General features: G+C 41.0%; 1 protein-coding gene across 1 annotated transcript in view; it reads left to right on the forward strand.

Moving 5' to 3' along the window:
- The window catches only part of Cdc5 (cell division cycle protein 21), an 83,257-nt gene that overhangs the window by 4,523 nt on the left and 66,045 nt on the right, over positions 1-12,689 (forward strand). The window contains exons 2-4 of the mRNA XM_071689362.1: positions 155-373; positions 651-1,058; positions 2,937-3,586. Of these exons, the coding sequence (XP_071545463.1) occupies positions 155-373; positions 651-1,058; positions 2,937-3,586 (1,277 nt within the window). The remainder of the gene's footprint in view (positions 1-154; positions 374-650; positions 1,059-2,936; positions 3,587-12,689) is intronic.

The raw sequence follows: 12,689 nt of genomic DNA on the forward strand, positions 1-12,689 counted from the left end.
TTGTCACCTTACCTTAATTAATCTTGTTCTGTATTATGAAGTAAGTGTGCAAGTTGATGATTTGTATGATAGGTAAATTTACTTGATAGTATTCCCTTTTATGTACCAATTTTTTGCTAAATCACCAATCATTTAAGAAGAGCAACATTGTTAGAATACTTACGTGCCATATTTTAGCGACCAAGCTCAAAAGGGAGAAGAAGATGATAGTGTTGATGATCCACGGAAACTTAAACCTGGTGAAATCGACCCAAATCCAGAGACAAAACCTGCTCGGCCAGATCCAAAAGATATGGATGAGGATGAGCTAGAGATGTTGTCTGAGGCCCGTGCTCGTTTGGCTAACACCCAGGGCAAGAAGGCAAAGAGGAAAGTAAGACATATTATTTTGTATACAGTGGAGATATTATAAACACTTTAAACTACATTTAAAGAGTAATTGTGTATGGAATACTCTGCTTATGATTTAATCAAGATCCATTTTGTACACATTTCAAAGAACAGAAGTTAACTATCATATCATTTACTTCTCAAATAGAATACTTAAAAATATATGTTTCAGTTTGGTCTGATATTTTTTGAAATTGTCTGAAAAGCTAATTAAGATCATAACTCATCATACTTATATATAGTTTTATTTTCTTGTTCAGGCTCGAGAAAAGCAGCTGGAAGAAGCTCGTAGATTAGCTGCTCTACAGAAACGTAGAGAACTCAGAGCAGCTGGTATAGATTTACCTCAAAAGAGGAAAAAGCGTAAGGGAGTTGATTATAATGAAGAGATTCCATTTGAGAAAGCACCATCAGCTGGATTTTATGATACCTCACAAGAAACTTATGACCCAATGCAACCGAACTTTAAACGTCTGCGGCAGCAGCATCTTGATGGAGAGTTGCGATCTGAGAAGGAGGATCAAGAACGGAAAAAGGACAAACAAAAATTAAAAGAACGTAAAGAACAGGGTGTTCCTAATTCAGTATTTGAGAATGGTGATACGAAAACCAAAAGAAGTAAATTAGTATTGTCATCACCACAGATATCTGAAGAAGAATTAGAACAGGTAAGATATTGCTGTATTTTGTATCTATTATTTTCTCTTCCCAGAGCCTCTACAAACATTCACCCCCCCCTCTTCCACCAAGTAAGAATCATATCAGATACCCTTATCAGCACATTCATGTCCTGGAGTATCTCCTTTGCACACTTATCATTTAGTACACAATCCAGTAATGCCTACTTTTCATCTCCCTAACTCACCCACTTATTCATAAGTATGTTCCTCTTCTTAAACCAAATATTCCCAATTGCCAGTCCTTTTTTTCAGTGCACAACTCTACATACTCTTCACCACTTCTCTTCTCTTTATTGAATACCACATTGTCCTCAAGTTATACCTCTACTCTCACAGTACCCACTCTCTCATTCAGATTACCCATCACTAATACTTGATCCCTTACATCAAAATTGACGTCTCAGATTTGGGATGAGTGAGTATCATCAAACTCCAGGGAGGGAAAGAAAACTTTTTGGAAGGAGGTTATTAGTGTGAGAAAAACAAGAGAATGAATGGGAACATTGGGGATTTGGGCAAAAGGGGAAGAGGTAACAGTCAGAGATGTGGTGCAGAGGAGCTAGAGGACTTTTGAATGTCTTCAGTGATAGAATTGCAGGTGTGGGATGTTTTGGATGTGGAGGTATGCGAAATAAGAGTCCAGGGAAGTTGTTTAGTGAAAAGAGAAGAGGCGGTGAAAAAATCAACCAAATTTGGAGTCTGTGTAGGTCACCTCGTAGGTTGATGCAGTCTTTCTTGTTTTTCATTTTACTCATGACCTTTGAATCATCAGCAGACATATTCAGGTAGGGCATCATACCTTCACACTGAAAATCCATTGGTCAAAAAGAATACTGGTCACAGAACATAACCCTGCAGCACTCCACTGATCATCTCAACCCATTTGGAGAAGGCTCCTCTAACATGCATCCTTTGTTCCCTTCTATTTGGATTTTTTTCATGGTCTCTTTCCCTTAAGGGTTTGCAAATTCCCTGTTGAGGATGAGATCATCACCTGTAAAATGGTTTCCATTGTCTCTGATATTCTGCACAGGAGACTGAACATTGTTCATAAAAGCAACATGAACTTTTTTCACTTAATGCTTTTCTGTCTGATCACCATCTTTCCTTTTCTGCTCATTTTCAAGAGACATTTCAGAGTTTATGATGATTCGTGCCACCTACTGTCCACCTGCAGGGTGCTGTTGGATTGCCTTTTTATCAAATGGCTTCTCTGATATTTCAGATGACACCTAGTCATTTCTTACAGGTACCATGCACTGCTTTATACATGATTTCAAGCCTCTTTTTTTAATTATGATAATGTCTAGTTTTCTTGGGGAATAGAATGGACCTATAGGTAGTTACTGAAGCTTGGCAATCTTCTTGTGAGGAACATGGATCATGAACATTTAAGGAGTATTCAGTGTCACTGATCAGGCTCAGGAGTCCATTTTTTAAGATTTGACATTGTGTCCTAATCTCTCAAAACGTCACTTATCCAGTGGACTATTTGACATATGAAAGCTTTTAAAGATGGTGTGGTCACGTTAGATGATAGATATGTGGTAATAGAACTAAAGGAGAAGAAATAGACCATGAAAGAGATGGGTAGGTGCATTAAGATTTTTCAAATGAGGATGGTAAAGGAATGGCTTTTGGTCATGTTCAAAGGGGCCACCTTGTGTGTGCAGACCAGGGTGTGAGTGGAGATATTACATTCTCTTGAAGAACCACTTTATTATTCTAAGTGAAAGGATTAGAGGTACTTGTGTTTGTGTAGAAGCTCATTTGAATGGAATCAGAGTTATACTGTAGAAATGTAAATGTTCATTGTACATCCCTGCCTAAAATATTACTTGAATAAACTGGATAATTTTCTTTCAGGTTGTAAAATTAGGTAAAGCCTCAGAAGCTGCAAGGGAATTAGCAGAAGAGGTAGGAGGAAGTGGAGCATCTCAGGCCTTGTTAGCTGAATATAACGTGACTCCTGGTCAGGCTGTCCGTACACCTCGTGTCCCAGCTGACATGGACCGAGTGATGCAGGGTGCACAGGACATAATGGCTCTCACCCATGTAGACACACCATTGAAGGGGGGAATGAATACTCCCCTCAACCAGCAAGACTTTGGTGGTATTGAGCCAAACAAAGTAGTAGTTCAGACTCCCAACACAGTTCTAGGGACCCCATTCCGAACACCCAGTGGTACTCAGATTACTACACCAAATCGTACACCTGGAGCACTCACGCCCAGAGGCCAGCCCCTACCCCAAGGAGCAACCCCAGGTGCAACACCAGTAAGGGACAAGCTGAATATAAACGAAGAGGGTGCTCTAGTACCCATAGATGATCGACAGGCTCTCAAGGCTTACCAGCGTAATATGAGGGAAGCTCTTCAGGCAAGCTTGAAATCTCTGCCTGCACCCAAAAATGATTTTGAGATTGTTGTACCTGATCAAGAGGATGGTCAATTTGGTGATGAAGACAAGGAGCATGGAGAGGCTGTTGTGGAAGACCAAGCTGACGTGGATGCCAGGTAACTTCCTTATTTGTTTTTTGTTTTCTACATGGCAGTTGAACTTGATCTTGTTTGTTATCAATACCTCTATTCACAATATCTTAGGATTTATCAGGTGCATGCAGCCTCTCAGTTCACTCACATTGAATCCATGGCCAATAGTGTAAAGTAAACTTCCCAACTAGTGAAAGCTCTTCTTTCTGTTGTACACACTAGATTGTTTCATCAAATAAGGCCAAAGTCTCCATTAACACCTCTTCAGAGGAAATTATTTTCCTGCATCCAGTCCTAATTCATTTCCTTAGTACTTGGCTACCATTCTCCCACTTGATCCATCTTTCTCTGGATCTTTTTCTAGTCAGTCCACTAGCCAGCTCCAAAAAGGGGCCTATTTAGTGAAATAACATCAAGTAGAAAAGTTCTGTTGCTGTCAGAGATTAAGCATATTTGTTTGGATCATAACCAGTTTCAGAAGTGGTGCAGTTTTTGATGTGACCACTTTGCACTCATTCCTTTAGCAGGAAGCAGTTAGATGAGGCAAAGAGGGATATCTTTGTACCCATACAGAATCCAACACTTTCACACATTTTCCTCACTCAACAAGCCTCTGGTCATAAACAAGAAGCAGGAAAAAACATGAACAGAACTTCTACAATATGAGGCACACAAATTCCACTCTCCCTCTTTGACATGGATGTATTTCTTCAAAAAACATAAGTGACATTCCTATGTGGCTTGAGAAGGACTGGCAGTTGATTCAGTGCTGAGCTAAGTGCAATAGATTTGATTTTGCTACAGCATACAAATGTTGAAGAGCTTCAGTTTGATCATGAGGAGGCCAACTCTTGTGTGGTCCTTCATATTACCCAGGTATTTTGTACCTTAGACATTCACAGGTTGGTACTATGTAGCATAGATTTTGATGTTGCTGCTGTGTGTCCTAGATACTGTGTTCTTCATGGAGTCCAAGAATTCTACTTCAGAACTGGATTAGGGCACAGGAGAACGTTCACACCAATTCACATAATTTTGGCATAGATTGGTACAGACATGGCCATGGTACTTCCGAGCATACTTGCATTGAGTAGCTGTGATTCAACCATTTCCACCTTTGAAGTAGGAAAGAATCCATTGATGGTCTCAGGTTCATAGGTGAAGATTCCAGGTGATACAGAGGAGTGCATACCCCTCATTGCACAGCTGTACAAGGGCAAGGCTGGTGAGTCCCTGGATACAGTTAGATACAAATTTTGCAGTAGAGAGGTTGGTGGTGGGAAGACTAAATTCATGTTTGCATGTGCATTCATGATGTCTTCTGGATGTCAAGGAGCATTATAGAGGATATGGATGCCTTTTATGGCCAAGTGCTTGGATTGAAGGTACTTCTCAACTTCATGAACAATGCACCTCTTAATTTCATGAGCAAAGCAGTAGTAAAACCAGTTCCTGAAGATGGCAGAACTCAGGCGTTCCAGAACATATGGGTTCAAGGCATGGTACAGCAGCATGGGATATACCATACAGTCCCCTGAGCCATTGGCACATAGGAGAAGGGATGACCTGTTCATGGCTGCCTTCAGTAGACTTTTCTTACTTGAGGAATGTTCTGAAAGGTATCCCCTTCCAAAATGCAGAAGTAAACCTTTCCTTCTTGGACAGTTATTATACACCTGCTCTGGCTGATATCCATTAAGGATCTCTTGAAAAAGATTCTCCATTGCCTTGTGCTCTGTCGGTCCAGATTCTCCCAGTAGCTAGATGCTATTCCTGCTGTGCTTGCTGTACCATTTCTTGAATTTGTCAAACCATCCACAATTAGCAATTGATTTCTTTCTTATCTGCTCTGCAAAAGCACTCATAACACATCCACTCTGCTTTTCCACAGGTGACTGGACCATTTTTCTTTGAGTTGGGTCCTTACTCCACAAACTGAAAGCCTTTTCCATTCAATACATGTTTTTGTTGCACACTTGTAATAACTCAGGCAGTCATGAGAGCATTAGCCAAGACATTTTCTTTTATAGCTTCATTTTTCTTATGCACTGGACAGTGGACTTGTTTGAGTACAGAAATACCTGCCCTCTCCTGATACACACACCTGCAGCGATTCTTTCAAACATGTTCACTCGATTGCACTTATTTCCTGTCATTATCCAGCAGACTCATCTTACCCACTAATTTCATGCTTAGAGGCCAGGATTAAGAGCAATAAATAAGCAAAAGAAATGACACAATCTCATAACAGCCAATCGAGAGGCAGATAAAGGTGTTTGCTGTAGCACAGTTGCGCAATAATGAGTCATAAGGTACAGCAAGGTATTTATGGTTAGGAAATTGCAGTGGTAGCAAGGACAGTGAGCATTCAGGGTGGTATGCCATTGGTGCAGAGGCAAACCAGATATCCAAATCTGCTCACCTCCCTCTTCTTGTCCCCAGTGTTGTTGATATGGTGGGTATGAGGCAACACAGGAGTAGGGTTCGGGTCTTGCAAACATGCAAATACTGGAAGTCAGTGAATTACAAATTAGGAATTCATGGAATTTACTTGTTTGCAAACACTAAGAACTCATGAATAGTGAAGTTACAAACACACATGGTTTGCTTTACTTCTGTTTCTGCTCCCAGCAGCTGGCTGCATGTATTCATTCAACATTCGCTAGATGACACAATATTCAGCAAGCCACTGTATCACATGATTACTGGATGGCTGTTGACATTTTGGGAATGGATAGCTGTGGTCTTTTTTTTTTTTTCTTTTTCGTACTTGATCAACATTTCCAAAGGTAGCAAGGTAGCCTTAGGAACAGATGGAAAAAAAGCCACATCCACTCACATCCATTCTCTAACTGTCATGTTGTGTAAGGCTCTAAAACCACAGCTCCCTGTCCACATCAAGACCCTAAAGACCTTTCCACAGTTTACCCCGGACGTTTCATATGCCTCGGTTCAGTCTATTGACAGCACGTTGACCCCATCCTTCCAATTTACTCTTTTCCGTACTTACCTTTTACCCTCCTGCATGTTCATTTCCTAGTCTCTCAAAATGTTTTTTACTCCATCCTTCTGTCCCCAGATTGGTCTCCCCATTCTCCTTGTTCCCCCCATTTCTGACTCATATATCTTCTTTGTCACCCTTTCTTTGCTTATTCTCTCCATGTGGTCAAACCATTTTAGCACACCCTCTTCTGTTTTTGTCAACCCATTCTTTTTATTACTATAAATCTTTCTTACATTGCTTAGTCAGTCAAACCACCTCGCATCACATATTGTCCTCAGACATTTGATTTCCAATATGTCTACCCTCGCATCCATATAATATCATTGGAACTACTATTCCTTCAAACATACCCACTTTTGCCCTCCCAGATAATGTTCTCTCTTTCCACACATTCTTCAGTGCTTATAAAACCTTTACCCCATCCCCCACCATATGATTCACTTTTGCTTGATAGTACCATTCACTGTCATGTCCACTCCCAAGTATCTAAAATGCTTCACTTCTTCCAGTTTTTCTCCATTCAAACTCTCACCTCAACTAACATGTCCTTCAACCCTCCTCAGTCTAATAACCTTGCTTTTATTCACATTCACTCTACCTTCTCCTTTCACACTTCCAAATTCAGTCTCCATCTTTTGTAGTTTCTCACTCAAATCTACCACCATTGATTTATCATCTGAGAACAGTAGCTGACTCACTTCCCAGGCCCTCTCATCCCACATAAACTGCATACTCAACCTGTTTCTCCAAGACTGGCATTTATCTCCCTCACCAATTCATCATAAACAAATTGAACAACTATGGTGACATCACATACCCGTGCCATAGCCCATCCTTCTCTTGGAACCATTCACTCTCCTCTCTCCCTACTGAAACAAGCCATACTCGCTTGATAAAAAATTTTCTCTGCATCTTACAGCTTTCCTTCCACACCGTATATTTTCAAACCCTTCCCAGCATATCGTAGAAGGCAACTAAAGGGGATGGAACAGTGGATGCTGGAAACCTACCCCTTCTAGTGATTCAGTTTCTAAAAGAGAAAACACAAGAAGCCAAGCTGGGAATGCTCATCCTCCTCGAAGGCTCGGAAGAGAGGAGAAGTAGGTAGTATGTTTGAGGAAAGAAACGTCGGTGTTTTGGCTCTTGAGTGATACAAAGCTCAAGGGTAAAGTTGAAGAATGGTTTGGAAATATCTTGGGAGTAAAGTCAGGGGTTGGTGAGAAAACAAGAGCTAAGGAAGGGGTAGCACTACTCCTGAAGCAGGAGTAGTGAGAGTGTTTCATAGAGTGTAAGGAAGTAAACTCTAGATTGATGTGGGTAAACCTGAAAGTGGATAGCAGAAGATGGGTGATTATTGGTACTTACCCACCTGGCCATGAGAAGAAAGATCAAAAGAGGCAAGTGTTTTGGGTGCATGAGACCAGGTATTAGTGATGGGTGATTTAGATATGAAGGTAAGTAATGTGGCAGTTAAGGGTATAATCAGTGTATATGGTGTATTCAGTTGTGAGTGAAAATGATTGAGAGCTTATGGAGTTATGTGCTGAAAAAAGACTGGTGTTTTGGAATACCTGGTACAAAAAGAGATATACTCAAGTATACATATTTGAGTAGGAAAGATGATCATTGGGCATTATTAGATTATGTCAATTGATGAGCAGGTAAAAGAGAGACTTTTGGATGAAAAACTGCTGAGAGGTGCAGCTGGTGGGATGTCAGATCACTATCTTGTGGAGGCGAGGATGATTTGTAGAGGTTTTTGAGAAAGAGGAGGCAGTGTCTGGTAGAAGAGAATGGTGAGAGTAACTGAGCTTGGAAAGGAGGCATGTGTGAAGAAATACCAGGAGTGATTGAGTGAAGAATGGCAAATGTTGAGAACAAACATAGTAAGGGGAGTGGATCAAGAATGGGAGATATGTAGGGAAGCAGTGATGGCATTTGTAAGACATGTACCATGCAGAAGGTGGGAAGTGGGCACATTAGAAAAGGAAGTGAGTGGTGGGATGAAGAAGTAAAGTTGCCAATGAAAGAGAAAAGAGAGAGACATTTTGGCAATACTAATGAGGAAGGAGACCAAATGATTGGAAGATGTAAAAGAGAAAGTGGCAGGAGGTCAAGAGGAAGGTGCCGAGGTTGAAAAAGAGCAAATGAGACTTGGGGTGAGAGTATCATTAAACTTTAGGGAGAATAAAAAGATGTTTTAGAAGGAGGTAAACAGTGTGCAAAAGACAAGAGAACAAATGGGAACATCAGTGAAAGGGGCAAAAAGGGAAGTGATAACAGGTATTGATGGAGTGAGGAGATGGAGTGATTATGTTGAAGAATTGTTCAATGTGTGTGATGATAGAGTGGCAGATACAGGGTGTTTTGGTCCAGGTGGTGTGCAAAGTGAGAGGGTTAGGGAGAATGATTTGGTAAACAGAGAAGAGGTAGTAAAAGCTTTGCGGAAGATGAAAGCCGACAAGGCAGTGGGTTTGGATGGTATTGCAGTGGAATTTATTAAGAAAGGGGTGACTGTATTGTTGACTGGTTGGTAAGGTTATTTAATGTATGTATGACTCATGATGAGGTGCCTGAGGATTGGCGGAATGCTTGCATAGTGCCATTGTACAAAGGCAAAGGGAATAAAAGTGAGTGCTCAAATTACAGAGGTATAAGTTTGTTGAGTATTCCTGGTAAATTGTATGGGAGGGTATTGATTGAGAGAGTGAAGGCATGTACAGAGCATCAGATTGGGGAAGAGCAGTGTGGTTTCAGAAGTGGTAGAGGATGTGTGGATCAGGTGTTTGTTTTGAAGAGAAATACTTATAAAAGCAAATGGATTTGTATGTAGCATTTAAGGATCTGGAGAAGGCGTATGATAGAGTTGATAGAGATGCTCTGTGGAAGGTATTAAGAATATATGGTGTGGGAGGCAAGTTGTTAGAAGCAGTGAAAAGTTTTTATCGAGGATGTAAGTGATTTGTTCTCAGTGAATGTTGGTTTGTGGCAGGGGTGTACGATGTCTCCATGGTTGTTTAATTTGTTTATAGATGGGGTTGTCAGGGAGGTGAATGCAAGAGTTTTGGAAAGAGGGGCAAGTATGCAGTCTGTTGTGGATAAGAGAGTTTTGAAGTGAGTCAGTTGTTGTTCGCTGATGATACAGCGCTGGTGACTGATTTGGGTGAGAAACTGTAGAAGCTGGTGACTGAGTTTGGTAAAATGTGTGAAAGAAGAAAGCTGAGAGTAAATGTGAATAAGAGCAAGGTTATTAGGTAAAGTAGGGTTGAGGGACAAGTCAATTGGGAGGTAAGTTTGAATGGAGAAAAACTGGAGGAAGTGAAGTGTTTTAGATATCTGGAAGTGGATTTGGCAGCGGATGGAACCATGGAAGCGGAAGTGAATCATAGGGTGGGGGAGGGGGCGAAAGTCCTGGGAGCGTTGAAAAATGTGTGGAAGTCGAAAATGTTATCTTGGAAAGCAAAAATGAGTATGTTTGAAGGAATAGTGGTTCCAACAATGTTATATGGTTGTGAGGCGTGGGCGATAGTTAAAGTTGTGCAGAGGAGGGTGGATGTGCTGGAATTAAGATGTTTGAGGACAATATGTGGTGTGAGGTGGTTTGATCGAGTAAGTAATGAAAGGGTAAGAGAGATGTGTGGTAATAAAAAGAGTGTGGTTGAGAGAGCAGAAGAGTGTGTTTTGAAATGGTTTGGTCACATGGAGAGAATGACTGAGGAAAGATTTACAAAGAGGATATATGTGTCAGAGGTTGAGGGAACGAGGAGAAGTGGGAGACCAAATTGGAGGTGGAAAGATAGAGTGAAAAATATTTTGAATGATTGGGGCCTGAACATGCTGGATGGTGAAAGGCGTGCAAGGAATAGAGTGAAAGGGGGTGACTGTATTGTTGACTGATTGGTAAGGTTGTTTAATATATGTATGACTCATGATGAGGTGCCTGAGGATTGGAGGAATGCTTGCATATTACCATTGTACAAAGGTAAAGGGGATAAAAGTGAGTGCCCAAATGACAGAGGTATAAGTTTGTTGAGTATTCCTAGGAAATTATGCTGGAGGGTATTGATTTAGAGGGTGGAGGCATGTACAGAGCATCAGATTGGGGAAGAGCAGTGTGATTTCAGAAGTAGTAGAGGATGTGTGGATCAGGGTTTTGCTTTGAAGAATGTATGTGAGAAATACTTAGAAAAGCAAATGGATTTGTATGTAGCATTTATGGATCTGGAGAAGGCATATGATAGAGATGCTCTGTGGAAGGTATTCAGAATATATGGTGTGGGAGGCAAGTTGTTAGATGCAGTGAAAAGTTTTTATCAAGGATGTAAGGCATGTGTACATTTAGGAAGAGAGGAAAGTGATTGGTTCTTGGAGATTGTAGGTTTGCGGCAGGGGTGTGTGATGTCTCCATGGTTGTTTAATTTGTTTATGGATGGGGTTGTAAGGGAGGTGAATACAAGAGTTTTGGAAAGAGGGGCAAGTATGCAGTCTGTTGTGGATAAGAGAGTTTTGAAGTGAGTCAGTTGTTGTTCGCTGATGATACAGCACTGGTGACTGATTTGGGTAAGAAACTGTAGAAGCTGGTGACTGAGTTTGGTAAAATGTGTGAAAGAAGAAAGCTGAGAGTAAATGTGAATAAGAGTAAGGTTATTAGGTAAAATAGGGTTGAGGGACAAGTCAATTGGGAGGTAAGTTTTAATGGAGAAAAACTGGAGGAAGTGAAGTGTTTTAGATATCTGGAAGTGGATTTGGCAGCGGATGGAACCATGGAAGCGGAAGTGAATCATAGGGTGGGGGAGGGGGCGAAAGTCCTGGGAGCGTTGAAAAATATGTGGAAGTCGAGAATGTTATCTTGGAAAGCAAAAATGGGTATGTTTGAAGGAATAGTGGTTCCAACAATGTTATATGGTTGTGAGGCGTGGGCGATAGATAAAGTTGTGCAGAGGAGGGTGGATGTGCTGGAATTAAGATGTTTGAGGACAATATGTGGTGTGAGGTGGTTTGATCGAGTAAGTAATGAAAGGGTAAGAGAGATGTGTGGTAATAAAAAGAGTGTGGTTGAGAGAGCAGAAGAGTGTGTTTTGAAATGGTTTGGTCACATGGAGAGAATGACTGAGGAAAGATTTACAAAGAGGATATATGTGTCAGAGGTGGAGGGAACGAGGAGAAGTGGGAGACCAGATTGGAGGTGGAAAGATAGAGTGAAAAATATTTTGAATGATTGGGGCCTGAACATGCTGGATGCTGAAAGGCGTGCAAGGAATAGAGTGAAAGGGGGTGACTGTATTGTTGACTGATTGGTAAGGTTGTTTAATGTATGTATGACTCATGATGAGGTGCCTGAGGATTGGAGGAATGCTTGCATATTACCATTGTACAAAGGTAAAGGGGATGAAAGTGAGTGCCCAAATGACAGAGGTATAAGTTTGTTGAGTATTCCTGGGAAATTATGTGGGAGGGTATTGATTTAGAGGGTGAAGGCATGTACAGAGCATCAGATTGGGGAAGAGCAGTGTGATTTCAGAAGTGGTAGAGGATGTGTGGATCAGGGTTTTGCTTTGAAGAATGTATGTGAGAAATACTTGGAAAACCAAATGGATTTGTATGTAGCATTTATGGATCTGGAGAAGGCATATGATAGAGATGCTCTGTGGAAGGTATTCAGAATATATGATGTGGGAGGCAAGTTGTTAGATGCAGTGAAAAGTTTTTATCAAGGATGTAAGGCATGTGTACATTTAGGAAGAGAGGAAAGTGATTGGTTCTTGGTGATTGTAGGTTTGCAGGCAGGGGTGTGTGATGTCTCCATGGTTGTTTAATTTGTTTATGGATGGGGTTGTAAGGGAGGTGAATACAAGAGTTTTGGAAAGAGGGGCAAGTATGCAGTCTGTTGTGGATAAGAGAGTTTTGAAGTGAGTCAGTTGTTGTTCGCTGATGATACAGCGCTGGTGAATGATTTAGGTGAGAAACTGTAGAAGCTGGTGACTGAGTTTGGTAAAGTGTTCGAAAGAAGAAAGCTGAGAGTAAATGTGAATAAGAGCAAGGTTATTAGGTAAAGTAGGGTTGAGGGACAAGTCAATTGGGAGGTAAGTTTGAATGGAGAAAAACTGGAGGAAGTGAAGTGTT

Source organism: Panulirus ornatus, chromosome 46, assembly GCF_036320965.1.
Source record: "Panulirus ornatus isolate Po-2019 chromosome 46, ASM3632096v1, whole genome shotgun sequence".
Classification (NCBI taxonomy): Eukaryota; Metazoa; Arthropoda; class Malacostraca; order Decapoda; family Palinuridae; genus Panulirus; species Panulirus ornatus.